This window comes from Anolis sagrei, chromosome 1, assembly GCF_037176765.1.
Source record: "Anolis sagrei isolate rAnoSag1 chromosome 1, rAnoSag1.mat, whole genome shotgun sequence".
Lineage (NCBI taxonomy): Eukaryota > Metazoa > Chordata > Lepidosauria > Squamata > Dactyloidae > Anolis > Anolis sagrei.
The window spans coordinates 154,994,599-155,008,907 of record NC_090021.1 but is presented as its reverse complement, the minus strand read 5'-3'; the positions used below and the strand labels follow the sequence as shown (position 1 = coordinate 155,008,907).

Genomic DNA, 14,309 nt, shown 5'->3' with positions numbered 1-14,309 from the left:
ACCTGTCAATTAGTACTGACAAATCCACCTTTTTATGGACTGAGCTACATCTACTATGACCTTTGAAAAGCTCTGTTACTTTTCCTACACAGACAGTACGCAGCAGGTGTGAAGGTTACTAGATGTAGCTGCCCAATACTTCTACAAAATTAGTCTATGCATTTCAAATTCTTGCTGGCCACTTCTCTGCATCCTTAAGTACAAGATCTATTGGAAAATAGAAGCAAAATCCTCATCCCCCACATGATCTGTAACACTATCATTAACAGCTCCATAAGGCTGCTGGAAGGGCAAGTTAATGAAGACACAAATAATATATTTTCCATATTGTAAACAGTATAGAAGATTTGTAATCATATTACTTGTTTCTTTATTAATTTCAAATTGATCAAGCAAGGATTCAACTTTAGTGTCCCATGCAGTTGCAAAGTTATCTGACTTTGCCTCTCTGCTGGTATTTGCTTTTTGCTAACATCAATTTATCTGTCCATGGGATGCTATTCAGTTGCTGTTCCTGAGTTTGCTATCTAAAGGAAACACGTCTTTTAGAAAAGACTGGCCTTTTAGAAAAGTAACAGGAATGGGTGCTTTTTCAAACTTGTGTACTCCATTCTTTGTGGTTTCGTACTTATTTATGGACTGCTAGCTGTTTACACTATCAACTATTATTTTGGTAATGGCTAAATTAATGAAAACGTATTCATCGATCAAAAGCTTTTAATATAGATCTAGTAGGGCTGAATGTGCTAAGACAGCAAAATTATACAAAATAGCAGGAATAAACATGCTTCCAAATACGGAATTGTAATAGGCGTTACAAATCAAATAACTCGCAGATTTTTGCAGTTCCTAATTAGCTAATGGAACAAGCTCTGATGTAGAAACAACATGTGATGTGATGTGATATGTTGCTGAGACCAACCTACTGTGAAAAGAATTCTTTATTGATCATATATATATATATATACACACACACATACATACACACACCGTATATACTCGAGTATAAGCCGACCCAAATATAAGCCGAGGCACCTAATTTTACCACAAAAAACTGGGAAAATGTATTGACTCGAGTATAAGCCGAGGGTGGGAAATGCAGCAGCTACTAGTACATTTCAAAATAAAAATAGATACCAATAAAATTACATTAATTTAGGCATCAGTAGGTTAAATGTTTTTGAATATTTACATAAAACTGTAATTCAAGATAAGACTGTCCAACTCTAATTCAACCATTATTCTAACCTTTTCAATGTAAATATGCTTACATGTCCTCCAATAATAATAAATAGGGTAAAATAATAATAATAATAATAATAATAATAGAGTAAAATAATAAATGTAACAATAAAATAATAAAGTAAAATAATAAATGTAATAATAACAACAATAAAATAATAAATGTAATAATAATAATAATAATAATAATAACAACAACAACAACAACAACAAATTAAAATAATAAATAACATTGACTCGAGTATAAGCCAGGGGAGACTTTTTCAGCCTAAAAAAAGGACTAGAAAAACTAGGCTTATACTCGAGTATATACAGTATATATCTCCCCCCTCTCTCTCTCTATAAATATGTATATATATATATATATCACACATATCGATATCACACACACACACACATATATATCTATATATCCATACCCAAACTAAGGAACAGGATTTTTTAAATTAAGTATGCATTTGTCCTTCTATTTTTCCTTCACACAGATTTTTTAGGAGAAACATTACATCATAAAATATATGAATGCTATAACTCACTGAAGAAAGCCACCATCTCTCAGGAAGAACAATAGTGTTTTTTTTTTTTTAATTTGACAGACAATATGTACAACTGCAATAGCTAAAAAGGACATACATACTTCTAGAATAGTAAATTTAATGGCACACCAAAGATCTATCCTGTCCACACAGTGACTAGCCAGTTGGTTATGGAAAGCTTTCCATGAGGTCAACTATATTTATTTATTTGTATACCGCTCTTCTCAGCCCTTGGGTGACTCAGAGCGGTTAACAATAGCAAAATTCAATGCTCAAAAACATCCTAAAACAGTTAAAAACAAATAAAACAGTAGCATACAGTCAATACAAATCAATAAAACATCTCATGCACGTCTCATAGTTAAGATCGAAATCCAGTCTCATCATCCAATTGTTCCATATTCCTATGTTCGTTACACTGCCTATTCAAATGCCTTCTCGAACAACCAAGTCTTCACTTTCCTCCGAAATGTCAACAGGGAGGGGGCCGATCTAATATCTGTAGGAAGGGCATTCCACAGCCAAAGGGCCACCACTGAGAAGGCCCTGTCTCTCGTCCCCGCCAGACGTACTTGTGATGCAGGTGGGACTGAGAGTAGGGCCTCCCCAGCCGATCTTAACACCCTAGCTGGTTCATAGGAAGAGATACGCTCAGACAGGTAAATTAGGCCAGAACTCTATACTTTTCTGCTTACATTCCCAAGCAATGTGTAATGAGAAACACAATACCTGCTATATACTGAAAGTAATATATAGCCCACAGGATTGGTGGCCACTGATAACCTTTTCTTCTATTTATTTGTCTCATCCCTGATGTGTGAAGTAAACTTTCTTTTTGTATTGAATTCCTTGCACCCATCCCAATTCAGCTTCATCAGATGGCAATGGAGCACAGTATTAGGAGAAAGAGGGGGAAACTGCTCTGTCCACATTCTCTGCCCTTATTCACATTTTAATCACTATTTATTATTATTTATTTACAGCATTTATATTCCGCCCTTCTCACCCTGAAGGGGACTCAGGGCGGAGCACAACATATAAACAGCAAACATTCAATGCCGAAACATGTTATACCATACACATACAAAAGCATTAAAATCACATATCTCAACATTAAAATCCACTAGTTAAAACTAACTAAATATCCTCAATTGTTTAAAATTTTACTCACAGAGGTGTTGCATTAGTCCTTTGATATTTTCTCTAATACTGCTCTTGTAGTGTAATGGCTAAGACTGTATGCCAGTGGTTCTCAACCTGGGGTCCCCAGATGTTTTTGGCCTACAACTCCCAGAAATCCTAGCCAGTTTACCAACTGTTAGGATTTCTGGGAGATGAAGGCCAAAAACATCTGGGACCCCAGGTTGAGAACCACTGCTATATGCAGTATTTGAATTGTGACCATGTGGGATTATTAATTTACTCAGAAGTCTTTCGAAAGTCCACATAGGCCATATTTGTGAGACCACTCCTATCTACATGTTATTTTGATACTCTCGGCTTTAATGGTTTTTTTTGTCATGTCAGGAGCGACTTGAGAAACTGCAAGTTGCTTCTGGTGTGAGAGAATTGGCCGTCTGCAAGGACGTTGCCCAGGGGACGCCAAGATGATTTGATGTTTTTATCATCCTTTGTGGGAGGCTTCTCTCATGTCCCCGCATGAGAAGCTGGAGCTGATAGAGGGAGCTCATCCGCCTCTCCCCAGATTTGAACCTGTGACCCTGTCAGTCTTCAGTCCTGCCGGTACAGAGGTTTAACTCACTGCACCACCGGGGGCTCCTTAAAGGGTTAGAGATGGGGGGGCTTACCTTTCTATATGCTATATATTTGGGGGGGGGGTTGGGGGGGGTTGCAGCAGAACCCTTTTAAATTCTTTTAAAAGTTCATATTTAGCAATACTTTCCACTAATCCCTTCATAACAGACATTAACGTGAGTAGCTTGAAAGTAAAAAAAAATATCAATATGCCACTTTCTAGTCCTGTAGTACAGAGGCTGACCATATCAGCAGGCTCACATTTGGGCTCTTTACAAACTCTCACACGAATGCCATTTGGACCTTTTTAGAATCCTCATTAAGGTCCAGAACATTTTGTCAATTCTCTTTGGCAAACGCTTTTCATACACTTCTTACAAAATCAGCTCAGGTGTATGCTTTGTATCTTCTGTAGTGAAAACATTCCACTATTTTGCAAATTCTTTGTGCTCTTTCAACTCTATTGTCTTTAGTTATTTTATTTCGCCAAAAATACAGGGGAGGGGGTTGTCTTTATTTTTGGTCATCATGCTGTTAGTGATATGCTTTTCAACACCGCCCATTTCTTCCTGTATTCTCTGTTTATATTTCCTTTCTGCAATCTTGTGTTCCAGTGTGTTCTCCAGATATGGACAAGAATGCTCATTCCTCAAGGAAGCCTTTTTATCTCTAATAGGTTCTTGGACATTGTCTATTAATCATGCTGCTGAACTTTCTGACTTTTTTCTTTTCTGTCCTGTGGTGTACATTATGAGATGTTGAATAATGTTTATATCAGGGGTCTTCAAACTTTTTAAACAGAGTCCCTCAAACTGTTGGTGGGCCGGATTATAATTTGGAAAAAAAATGAATGAATTCCTATACACACTGCACATACCTTATTTGTATAGCAAAAAACCACTTAAAAACAAAATAATAACTAAAATGAAGAACAATTTTAAAAACATAAACTTATTAGCATTTCAGTGGGAAGTGTGGGACTGCTTTTGGCTGATGAGATAGGATTGTTGTTGTGTGTTTTCAAGTCATTTAAGACTTAGGTTGACCCTGAGCGAGGGCCGGGTAAATGACCTTGGAGGGCCATATCCGGCCCCCCAGCCTTAGTTTGGTTTAAATTATATAATAATATACTGTATTATATCTTTGTTATTTCCAAAAATGAAAAGAAATGTTGCTATTTAAGTATATATTTTTTCTCATTTTGTTAACTATTTTTCTCCACCTCTCAGTCTCCCTCTTTCTCCCAATCTCTCTCTTTATCAAGGTACACAAAATGCAAAGACTATGAAATATGTTTGACCATATTCTAAAATACGCTCAAACGGCAGGTAGTTAACTCTTCTTGTTTTCTTCCACAACTATGACATTTTCTACCCATGCTTCATTTCACATATGTGATCTAGATTTCACTTACTGTTAGATGTTGGAACAGCCATGCCCTCATGATATTTGTGGCTACCTTGGGGAAAATGCCACGCTTTTTATGTCGCTTTTTGTCCTTATCTGGATCATCATCATCACCTGTGCTGGGAGAAGCTACACTGTTGTCCAAGCCGTCACCTGTAAATATAGTGAATCAAATTTTTGACTTTTGCTAACTTGAGGTACTTTGACTGAAGACTATTTTGGTGTAGGTGCTTTATAGTTTTAAATGTGCAACTAGTAGTTAAAACACGAGAACTGACAATTACTCCATGAGTGGCAATAATGATGTCAGTTTGTTTCCAAAAACACACATATGTAAGTGCACTGGCCATTGCTTTCATTAGATGTTCAAATTAAACCTGCTTTTTTCCCCCTTTTACATGGACATCGATTTTAAAAACAAAGCAAAATTACACTCCATTATGTGTGATTTCACACTGTGTTTGTGAACAAAATCTGAATCCAGAGTGTTTCCGAACCCCTATAAAACAAAAACAAAAAAGATATCCTAATGTTAATATAAACCACTTTCCAGTTAATATATCTCCATCCAAATCACCTGAATATCTCTAAAGATACTCGGCAATCCAGCCTACAGCCTTGAGGATGTGGATCTTTTTGACTATCTCCTTATAAGTACTTTTCAACAGTTCTAACTGGGAAACGCCATATTTGAAGTATAAATATTCTATGAAGTCATTTGTATGAGACACTCAAATATAAAAGACTGCATAACGCAAATCAGGTCCGTGGTCTGCCCACCTTGGTAACACCAACTATGGCCAGCATCAGCTCAGCTTTTTTAACCATATCTGGGAATGCCAGTGACTAAACCTGGAAAACATCTTCTCTGCTGTCATATACTTCCTGCATAACATGTGCATGATGCTATGCACCTCCAATTCTCTTATATTTCACAAACAAAACTGCTCAATTACCTTTTGGGGATGAAAAAGCAACCACCACACCAAAAACATAACTAAACCTGTTTCTATTAAAAAATACATATAATAGAACCTGATCCCCAATACTGTTTAATAGGATGAATATTAGAGATGCCTGGTGAATTCAGTCTGTGCAAATTCCAATGTGAATTGACCTGATCTACATCTCTCAGGCTAATGTAATGATTTTGTACTTCTCTGAATTTTCATGACACAGGTCTGGGGTCAAAAACCTAATAAAAAGGCACACTTCAAGATGAAATATGGCTTAAAATGCCTATTTGTAGATCAAATATTCATGAGTGAATATTTTAGAAGAAAATATGATCAAATGGTATTTAAAGACTATTTTTCTGCAGATTCTGAAATAATGCAAAAACAGAACAAGATGCCAAGGAAAATTGAGAAAGACGAGAAGCTGAATGATCCAGCCATCTCCAATCCTTTGATGTGTTTATTTATTTGTTTATTTATTTATTTACAACATTTATATGCCACCCTTCTCACCCCAAAGGGAACTCAGAGCGGCTTACAAGATATATATAAATACAATATGTTATATTATTACCATAATACAATATTAGTATTAAATATTATTATTATTATTATGATTATTATTAACTTTATTTGTACCCCGCTAGCATCTCCCGAAGGACTCGATGCGGCTTACACATATATTGTATTATACTATTATATTGTAATATTATTAGTAATATTACATGTAATATAAACATATAATTATAATATCATATTATTAGTACTAGCCATCCCCTGCCACGCATTGCTGTGACCAAGTGTGTGTATATGTGTTTTGTGTGTATATATATTTGTTTATATGTGTATAAGTGTGGTTGCATATATATGTGTGGGTTTGTGCATACGTTGTAATGTAATTTTATTTTGCTTTTTAAGTCTCTTCTGTTGTGTTTTTATGAGTGATGGTCACTCGTTGTCCTGATAGGTGTCTTGTGTCCAAATTTGGTGTCAATTCCCCCAGTGGTTTTTAAGTTATGTTAATCCCACAAACAAACATTACATTTTTATTTATATACATTATATTGCATTACATTATAATATTATAAATATTATATGTACATACAATATTTCACATAACCAAATTATGGGATGTCTCTGAATGTTTTTAATTCTGTGAGGTTCTGTGAAGATGAAATTAAGCAGTTGTTTAGTCCTTTCATTGTTGTCATATGGGTAGAATACCATCTTGGGGCCTCACATTTAGGAGGTCATTTTTCAGATACTATCTTTTAGATGCAATCAATAAATTTAATCTCAAGGAAGACATTATTTTAAAATAATCTGTATAAAAGTTGTTATTTTTTTAAGTGAATTAATTTAAAAGATTAATATACAGCACAAACTTTAAAAATAACAAAAAGAATATTTATGACTGCCTTCATAAGGCGTTATATCTTCAAGGAAAGGCTGAGCTCGAATGTTCATTTCTCTAAAACAGGCCCTTTATAGAAAAGAGTTTAGATGTCAGGCTGATAAAGTCTTTGAAAGCTTTTTATTCAGAGAAGCAATTTACCATATAAAATAATGATTCATAAAATAAACATGAGCAAACAACTCAACAGCATTTACATTTTCCACGTACTAATCCACTTTCGCTAGTTGAGAGGCGATTAAGGATGGGAAGAGAAGGAGAAATATATTAGACAGTCACTGATTAAAAATAAGGGGCTTCTAACCGAATGTCATTGTCTTTCCCCACTGCTTTTGTTCTCTATTCTTTAGAAATAAACACACAAACAAACCCATACATTTTGTACCCCTTTCTGCTCATGCTTGCAGATTATTTTAGCAAGTGATGCCTTGTGCCTGGCTAGAAGAGGATTCATTGATAATTTATGGAAATATCTACTATAATCCAACAGAGATGACTTTTTCCAGCTTTGTGCATCAATAGATAATCAAGGCCTTAAAGCAGCCTTAGCTCCCCATTACCTCGGGCAAAAGAATTCCTGAAAGCATGCCTTCAGGGCACCTGAATTATATACTCCATTAGGAGAGGAAAAGCTTTCTGCATTCCATGTCTAACACTCCCCAGAACCTTTCCTGTTTATTTCTGCTGTATGAAAGCAGAAACATTAGGAACAGAATCTCAGACACTTCCCTCCCCATTCCTTTTTTAAAAAGTGAAGACTTATGTAGATACAATGGAGAAACCTTTCAAGCAAGAGCCAGATCACCTCCCTTCAATCCCAGGCAGTGACCTATCCCAAATAAAAGGTTTCTGTTACATCATTAGCTCAAGCCAAAAACAGCCTCGGCTTAATGCACAGTTTGTTCTTCCTACTGTTTTTAGGCAAATATTGCTACTTTACTCCCATCTGGGAGGGAAATTACACTGCTGGGCTGTAATCTAAGACAAGGTTTTCATTGGAAGCAAATGCTTTCAATCCCATGTAAAATACTCCTGCGTGTTCAGAGAAGCTTAAAACAATAAACTCTCATCCTGTCCAACAGAAGATAAGAGGAGGATAAGAAAAAGGCAAATTAATGAAACAGAGTCCTTTACTTACCCAACCACCCGCCCCCCCAATCACTTTCTTGGATTTTAATACATCACTTAACCATTTCCACTTAAAAAGCAACAACAATCTGAAACTTGATGCCTTGCAAAGGAAAATAAAATCTCAGTTAAAAGTCTAAATAGCATTTCCATTCACTCTGCAATTTGATACAGCCACCTTTGTGAGGTCTCTTGAGAATGCTTTTCCTCTCCTGCTTCTCCTTGTCTACATTAAAAAAAAAGAGATCATGAAGCAAAATGTGAAGACCCACTGACCAGCCACATGGTAGCAGCTACAAAACCACGTTTGCGAAATGTCAGCAGTGACTTCATTCTTAAAGTTGACTTCTCCTGCCGCCAATGAAGGCAAGCTGAAAAGGTGGAAATAATCATAAAAATGATGCTAGTCCATAAACAAGCTTACAGCCTCATTAGTATAGCAGTAGGCTCCACTGGGTGATTTATGCTCGTTTTGCTGATGCCATGAGGAAATGCCATAGGGCAACTTTAGCCAACTGCTAATGGTTTCTGACAGCTTCTTAGCAACTAGTGCAAGCAACGCTGTGGCGTTTGCTAGTGACAGAAACTGAAAATGTCATATTATCTGTCCATGTGTCATGAAGTCCGTGTGGCAATTAACTAGCAGGCCAGCGACTGAGGGGCCAGAGGCTCCTAAAAATGGCCCTTGGCTATTTAAGGGCAGTGCTTGAATTTGCACCGCACACATATGCAACATTCTAATGCAGCAACCTGACTCTCCCTCTCATCTGTATATTGTGGCCAGTGATAAGGTGGCTTCACACAATAATCCCTTTTAACTCATGTAGAACTCTTCTTTTAAGCAAACACAACACAGTATTATCAGAGGCATTTAAAAATCGACCTTATCTGGAGAGGATGGCTTGTAAAATACCTGCACCTCTCCGTTTTTTAACACTGAATGGAGGAGTGGGTGCTAGCTATTTTTCTGCTCTTTCACAAATTAGTCTAAAAGGATTTAAGATCACTGAAGCAGACTCGTTGCCTGTCAAATTGCTAGGAGCATAGAACTCTGCACAGCAACTATACGCTACCTATAGGCATGCACTCTCTCACACACACTCACACATACCATGAACCTCACAATGAGCAACATGAGAGATGAAGCTCTGCATTTCAGTTTCTATCATCACCTTTCAGCACGTCCATTTGGCCCTTGAAATAATATTTGAGAATTATTTTACAATGTTTCACAGGTTGTGATCTCGCAAAGGAAAGACAATGAACAAATGTGTTTTGTGGAACAGTTCGCCCATTGGGCTGTTGCTTGCAAATCTTGGGCCTATCCCCACGGAGCAGGGCAGATGACCTCTGGCAATACCCAGACTGTCAAGCAGCTCAGATTTCAAACACACTCACCTCAAACATCCCACAGTTGCCTATTTAAGCACACCCAGGCATTTAGGCTGTGCTATCTTGTTCCTTTCAAGAAAGGATAAAGCAGCATTTATCGTATTCAGGTCATTCAATGAGTCAGACTAGCCAGCTCAGCAGGGGTCCCTTTCATTCAGGTCAAATCTCCACCCCTTCTCTTCCTACAACTTCCCCTCTGCCTCCTCTTGATCACCCCTCTTCTAACCTCCTTCCTTCAAAGATCCATCTACCCAATCGGTAAAAAAAAAAACACTAACAAATGCTGATATTGCTCCACAATAATAAATATGATATTTATCCGCAATGCTACCTAGATGACAAAGGAGCTGAAGAAACTTTTGAAGAGCAACATAAAGCCTGAACAGGCCCGTAGCCAGGATTTTGATTCGGGGGGGGGGGGGGCTGAGTTTGTTTCGGGGGGAGGGGCTGAGTCTCAGTGAAAGAGGGTCTACTGTAGCAAACCTTTTGTATCGTTACCCCAATACCCCCATGCATATGGGATATATTGATTATGGTGATCAGATCATGATATGAATAAACATAACAGTTTAAATAATGCACCAGTAAGGCCTTTTCGCGAACCACCATGAGAATTTCGGGGGGGGGCTGAAGCCCCCAAGCCCCCCCCCCCCGGGCTACATGCCTGACCCTGAAGTATTTAATATAAAAGCAATAGTAACAAGGATTTTTTAAAAAAGAGATTGGTTTTAGTTAATTTCTATAGCTGAAATTGATAAGTATAACCAACATTGCAGGAAAAGAATTGCATCTTGGTCCTAGTTCCTGATTTACCATGGGACATTTAAATTAGAAAACAGTTACTACCTCTGTTACACACACACATTTCCTATATCTCAAACATCTAGACCAGTGGTTCTCAACAGTCTAGATCAGTGGTTCTCAACCTGTAGGTCACCAGATGTCTTGGTCTTCAACTCCCAGAAATCCTAACAGCTGGTAAACTGGCTGGGATTTCTAGGAGTTGTAGGCCAAAACACCTGGGAACCCACAGGTTGAGAACGACTGATCTAGACTGTTTCTATATTGAGTCATATCCATCAGTGCTAGCACCAATTTGAACATTTATTGTTTCAAATGTCATCAGGTATTTTTGACCTTTCATATATCTCTAATGCTCTGTGGTCACCTATAATATGAAAACATTGGTGTTCTGGCATGAAAACAGACAGTATTAAAGGCGCATCGGGTTTAGCCTGAGATTTTATTCAGAAAGCATGCTAAGGAAGCAGTCCTTTACCAAAAAATGCTACAATGCCCAGGTAAAATTATCCCGGAATTATACTGCATCAACAAATCCATAATTATATTCAGATAATTTATATCAGTTGATAGAATTATATGTGAAAGAACAACATGTAACAGACTCTATCCTATCTATATATTTCTCTCTCTCTCTCTCTCTCTCTCTCTCTCTCTCTCTCTATATATATATATATATATATAAATATAAGGCAGCATAACTTCCTTTTTTCAAAACGATTGAAGACGTAGCGGAGCGCTAGTGGTCTCGTTCGAGAGGCGGGAGTATAAAGTTTTGTCCTGACACAGTTCAGTCGCCATCATGCGCTGGAACAATGAGGAGCGCGCTTTTGCCATTGAGGCCTACTTTTCGAGCGGATTTGGAGTGGCCGGCCTGCTCTCCAGATTTAGCCCCTTGTGATTTTTTTCTATGAGGTTTTTTGAAATCCTGTGTTTATGTGAACCATCCATGGACCCGACAAGATTTGAAGACCAACATCCAGGAAGAAATTGCCAACATAACGCCTGCTATGCTGGCAAACGCCAGAAATCAGTTTACTCAGTGTATGGAGAATGGGGTATGGGGGAGGTCACTTACCCAATTTGATCTTCAAAACTACATAAAACAAAACTTTAGGTATGCGCCTACATTATAAAAAAATTAAAAATCTGATTCCTACAATGGGTTTTATTAAGTTTTGAAAAAAGGAAGTTATGCTGCCTCACCCTGTAGATCTCTTTTCTTAAAAAAAATAACTTTCCAGTGATGCTTTCAAGCCATAGACATCCTCTCATAAAGTTATCTGCTGCCACACTTAGTCATTTACTTCTCCATTAAAATGCATGCACTTGATACAACTCATTTGTAAAAAGAACACTACCTTTTCCTAAAGGCTTGTTCATAAGCTGATCATTTATAATATTTGAAAAAGGTACTATTTGAGAGGATTATATGAGGTAAATTAGATTAAAGCTTCTGAAGGAAACGCAGCCTTACAACAGGCCAGAAAATGACAAAGCACTGGAATTCACAGAATCTAGGAACACAAGGCACAGAAGACCACATTCCAAACTATGGCTGGTAATGATCCATTTCTAGATAAGAGTCTACATCCACCACTTTAAAGCCTTTTGTTGGAAAATATGTGAAGAAATGAGCATTAGGAAAATACCTCCAGAATCTCTTAAAATGCACCCTGGACTGTAATGCTCCATTGTCATGAGAGCTTGCCAAAGTCCTTTAAGCTTCCTTCCATTTAAGCTCATTCCCCTCCTCCTCCGCCTTCTCCCAATTTTTCACACTAAAGGTCATTTTAGTCCCTTAGAAGAAGACATTTCAGTAGCACATTCTTGTACTCAAGAATCTAATACAATAAAAGTATCTGCTCTGGCCAGAGACTATTGGATTTTAGATTAGAGTGTTGTGCTCACTTTCAGCCAAACAATAAAAACCACAAGCAGCCTCAAGTTTATGATTCTTTAAGCTAATGCATTTTTGTTTCATTTATTTCTTTTACATTCATAATAAACCACATATTTTTAAAAAGGTTTGGTAACATGTTTTTTTTTTCTGGTGCTCTTTTTGAAATGATTTTTTTTTTGTTCCCGTATGAGAAAAAATAAGCTTTGATGCAAACTTTTTATACAAAAAACCTCAAGAAAATGAATTTTTAATTGTGCAAAGACCACCACTTGAATGCTTGAAGGGCAACACAAGATTGTTGTTTAATTAACATGTGCCTTTGAATCCCTTTCTCTTTTAGTTCAACTCCAGATGTCTCTTTATTTTGCAAACTTAATAAAATGTCTGATTTTTCTGGCAACCAATGCTGATTTTTAAACATATAGAGGCTGGTTTTGATAGTATACAATTGATAGTATACCCAAATAGCTTCATTAAAAACTACTTGCTGCAATTAACATCTGAAGAAAATTTCAGGCAGTCATTTCCAAAGTTGTGCATGCATAATTGTTATCCACACTATAAAAATAGATTATGAAATGCAATTTTCATTTTGCATTTGTTTTGTAATGTGTTTGCATTATTCAGCAATTTTATAAATTAAGTATTGGTTCAGGTATACCAAGTACTGTGCGCATTCAGAAGAAGACCTACAAGCCACTCTAAACACCTTTGCAGAAGCATACATCGAGAAAACCAAAGTGCTGTCCCAACAGTCAACAGCTAATCCCTCTCCAATGCCAGAAATACAGCTTAATGGTGTAACATTAGAAAAAGTTGATCATTTCCGCTATCTAGGCAGCCACCTCTCCACCAAAGTCAACATTGACACTGAAATTCAACACCGCCTGAGCTCTGCGAGTGCAGCATTTTTCCAAACGAAGCAGAGAGTGTTTGAGGACCGGGACATCTATAGGGATACTAAGGTGCTTGTTTATAAAGCTATTGTCCTCCCAACCCTGCTATATGCCTGCAAGACGTGGACAGTCTACAAACGTCACATGCAACTTCTGGAACGATTCCATCAGCGCTGCCTCCAAAAAATCCTGCAAATCTCTTGGGAAGACAAGCGGACAAATGTCAGCATGCTGGAAGAAGGAAAGACCACGAGCATTGAAGCGATGGTCCTCCACCATCAACTCCGCTGGACTGGCCCAACCACCGTCTCCCAAAAGCAATTGCTCTACTCTGAACTCAAGAATGGAAAATGGAATGTTGGTGGGCAGGAAAAGAGATTTAAAGATGAGCTCAAAGCCAACCTTAAAAACTCTGGCATAGACACTGAGAACTGGGAAGCCCTGGCCCTTGAGCGCTCCAGCTGGAGGTCAGCTGTGACCAGCAGTGCTGTAGAATTTGAAGAGGCAGGAATGGAGGGCGATAGAGAGAAATGTGTCAAGAGGAAGGCGCATCAAGCTAACCCTAACCGAGACTGCCTTCCACCTGGGAACCAATGCCCTCACTGTGGGAGAAGATGCAGATCAAGAATAGGGCTCCACAGTCACCTACGGACCCACCGCCAGTACACCGATCTTGGAGGACCATCATCCTCGGACTACGAGGGATCGCCTAAGTAAGTAATCAAGTACTGCAGTAGTAACGCGCAAAATCCATAGTGATGAGCAGGAATTCTGGTAAATATCTTGATGTGAAGGCAGAAATTGTTCGCATACACACACAACACACACACAAATCTAACTTCTGACCTTCAGTTAAATTGAAAGAAACTGGGCACAAAA

At 37.7% G+C, this 14,309-nt stretch overlaps 1 protein-coding gene across 2 annotated transcripts in view; it reads right to left on the bottom strand.

Moving 5' to 3' along the window:
- The window catches only part of MEIS1 (Meis homeobox 1), a 222,372-nt gene that overhangs the window by 101,481 nt on the left and 106,582 nt on the right, over nt 1-14,309 (bottom strand). For both annotated transcript variants that reach the window (XM_060784304.2, XM_060784320.2), the window contains exon 8: nt 4,948-5,093. In XM_060784304.2, coding sequence (XP_060640287.1) covers nt 4,948-5,093 — 146 coding nt within the window. The remainder of the gene's footprint in view (nt 1-4,947; nt 5,094-14,309) is intronic.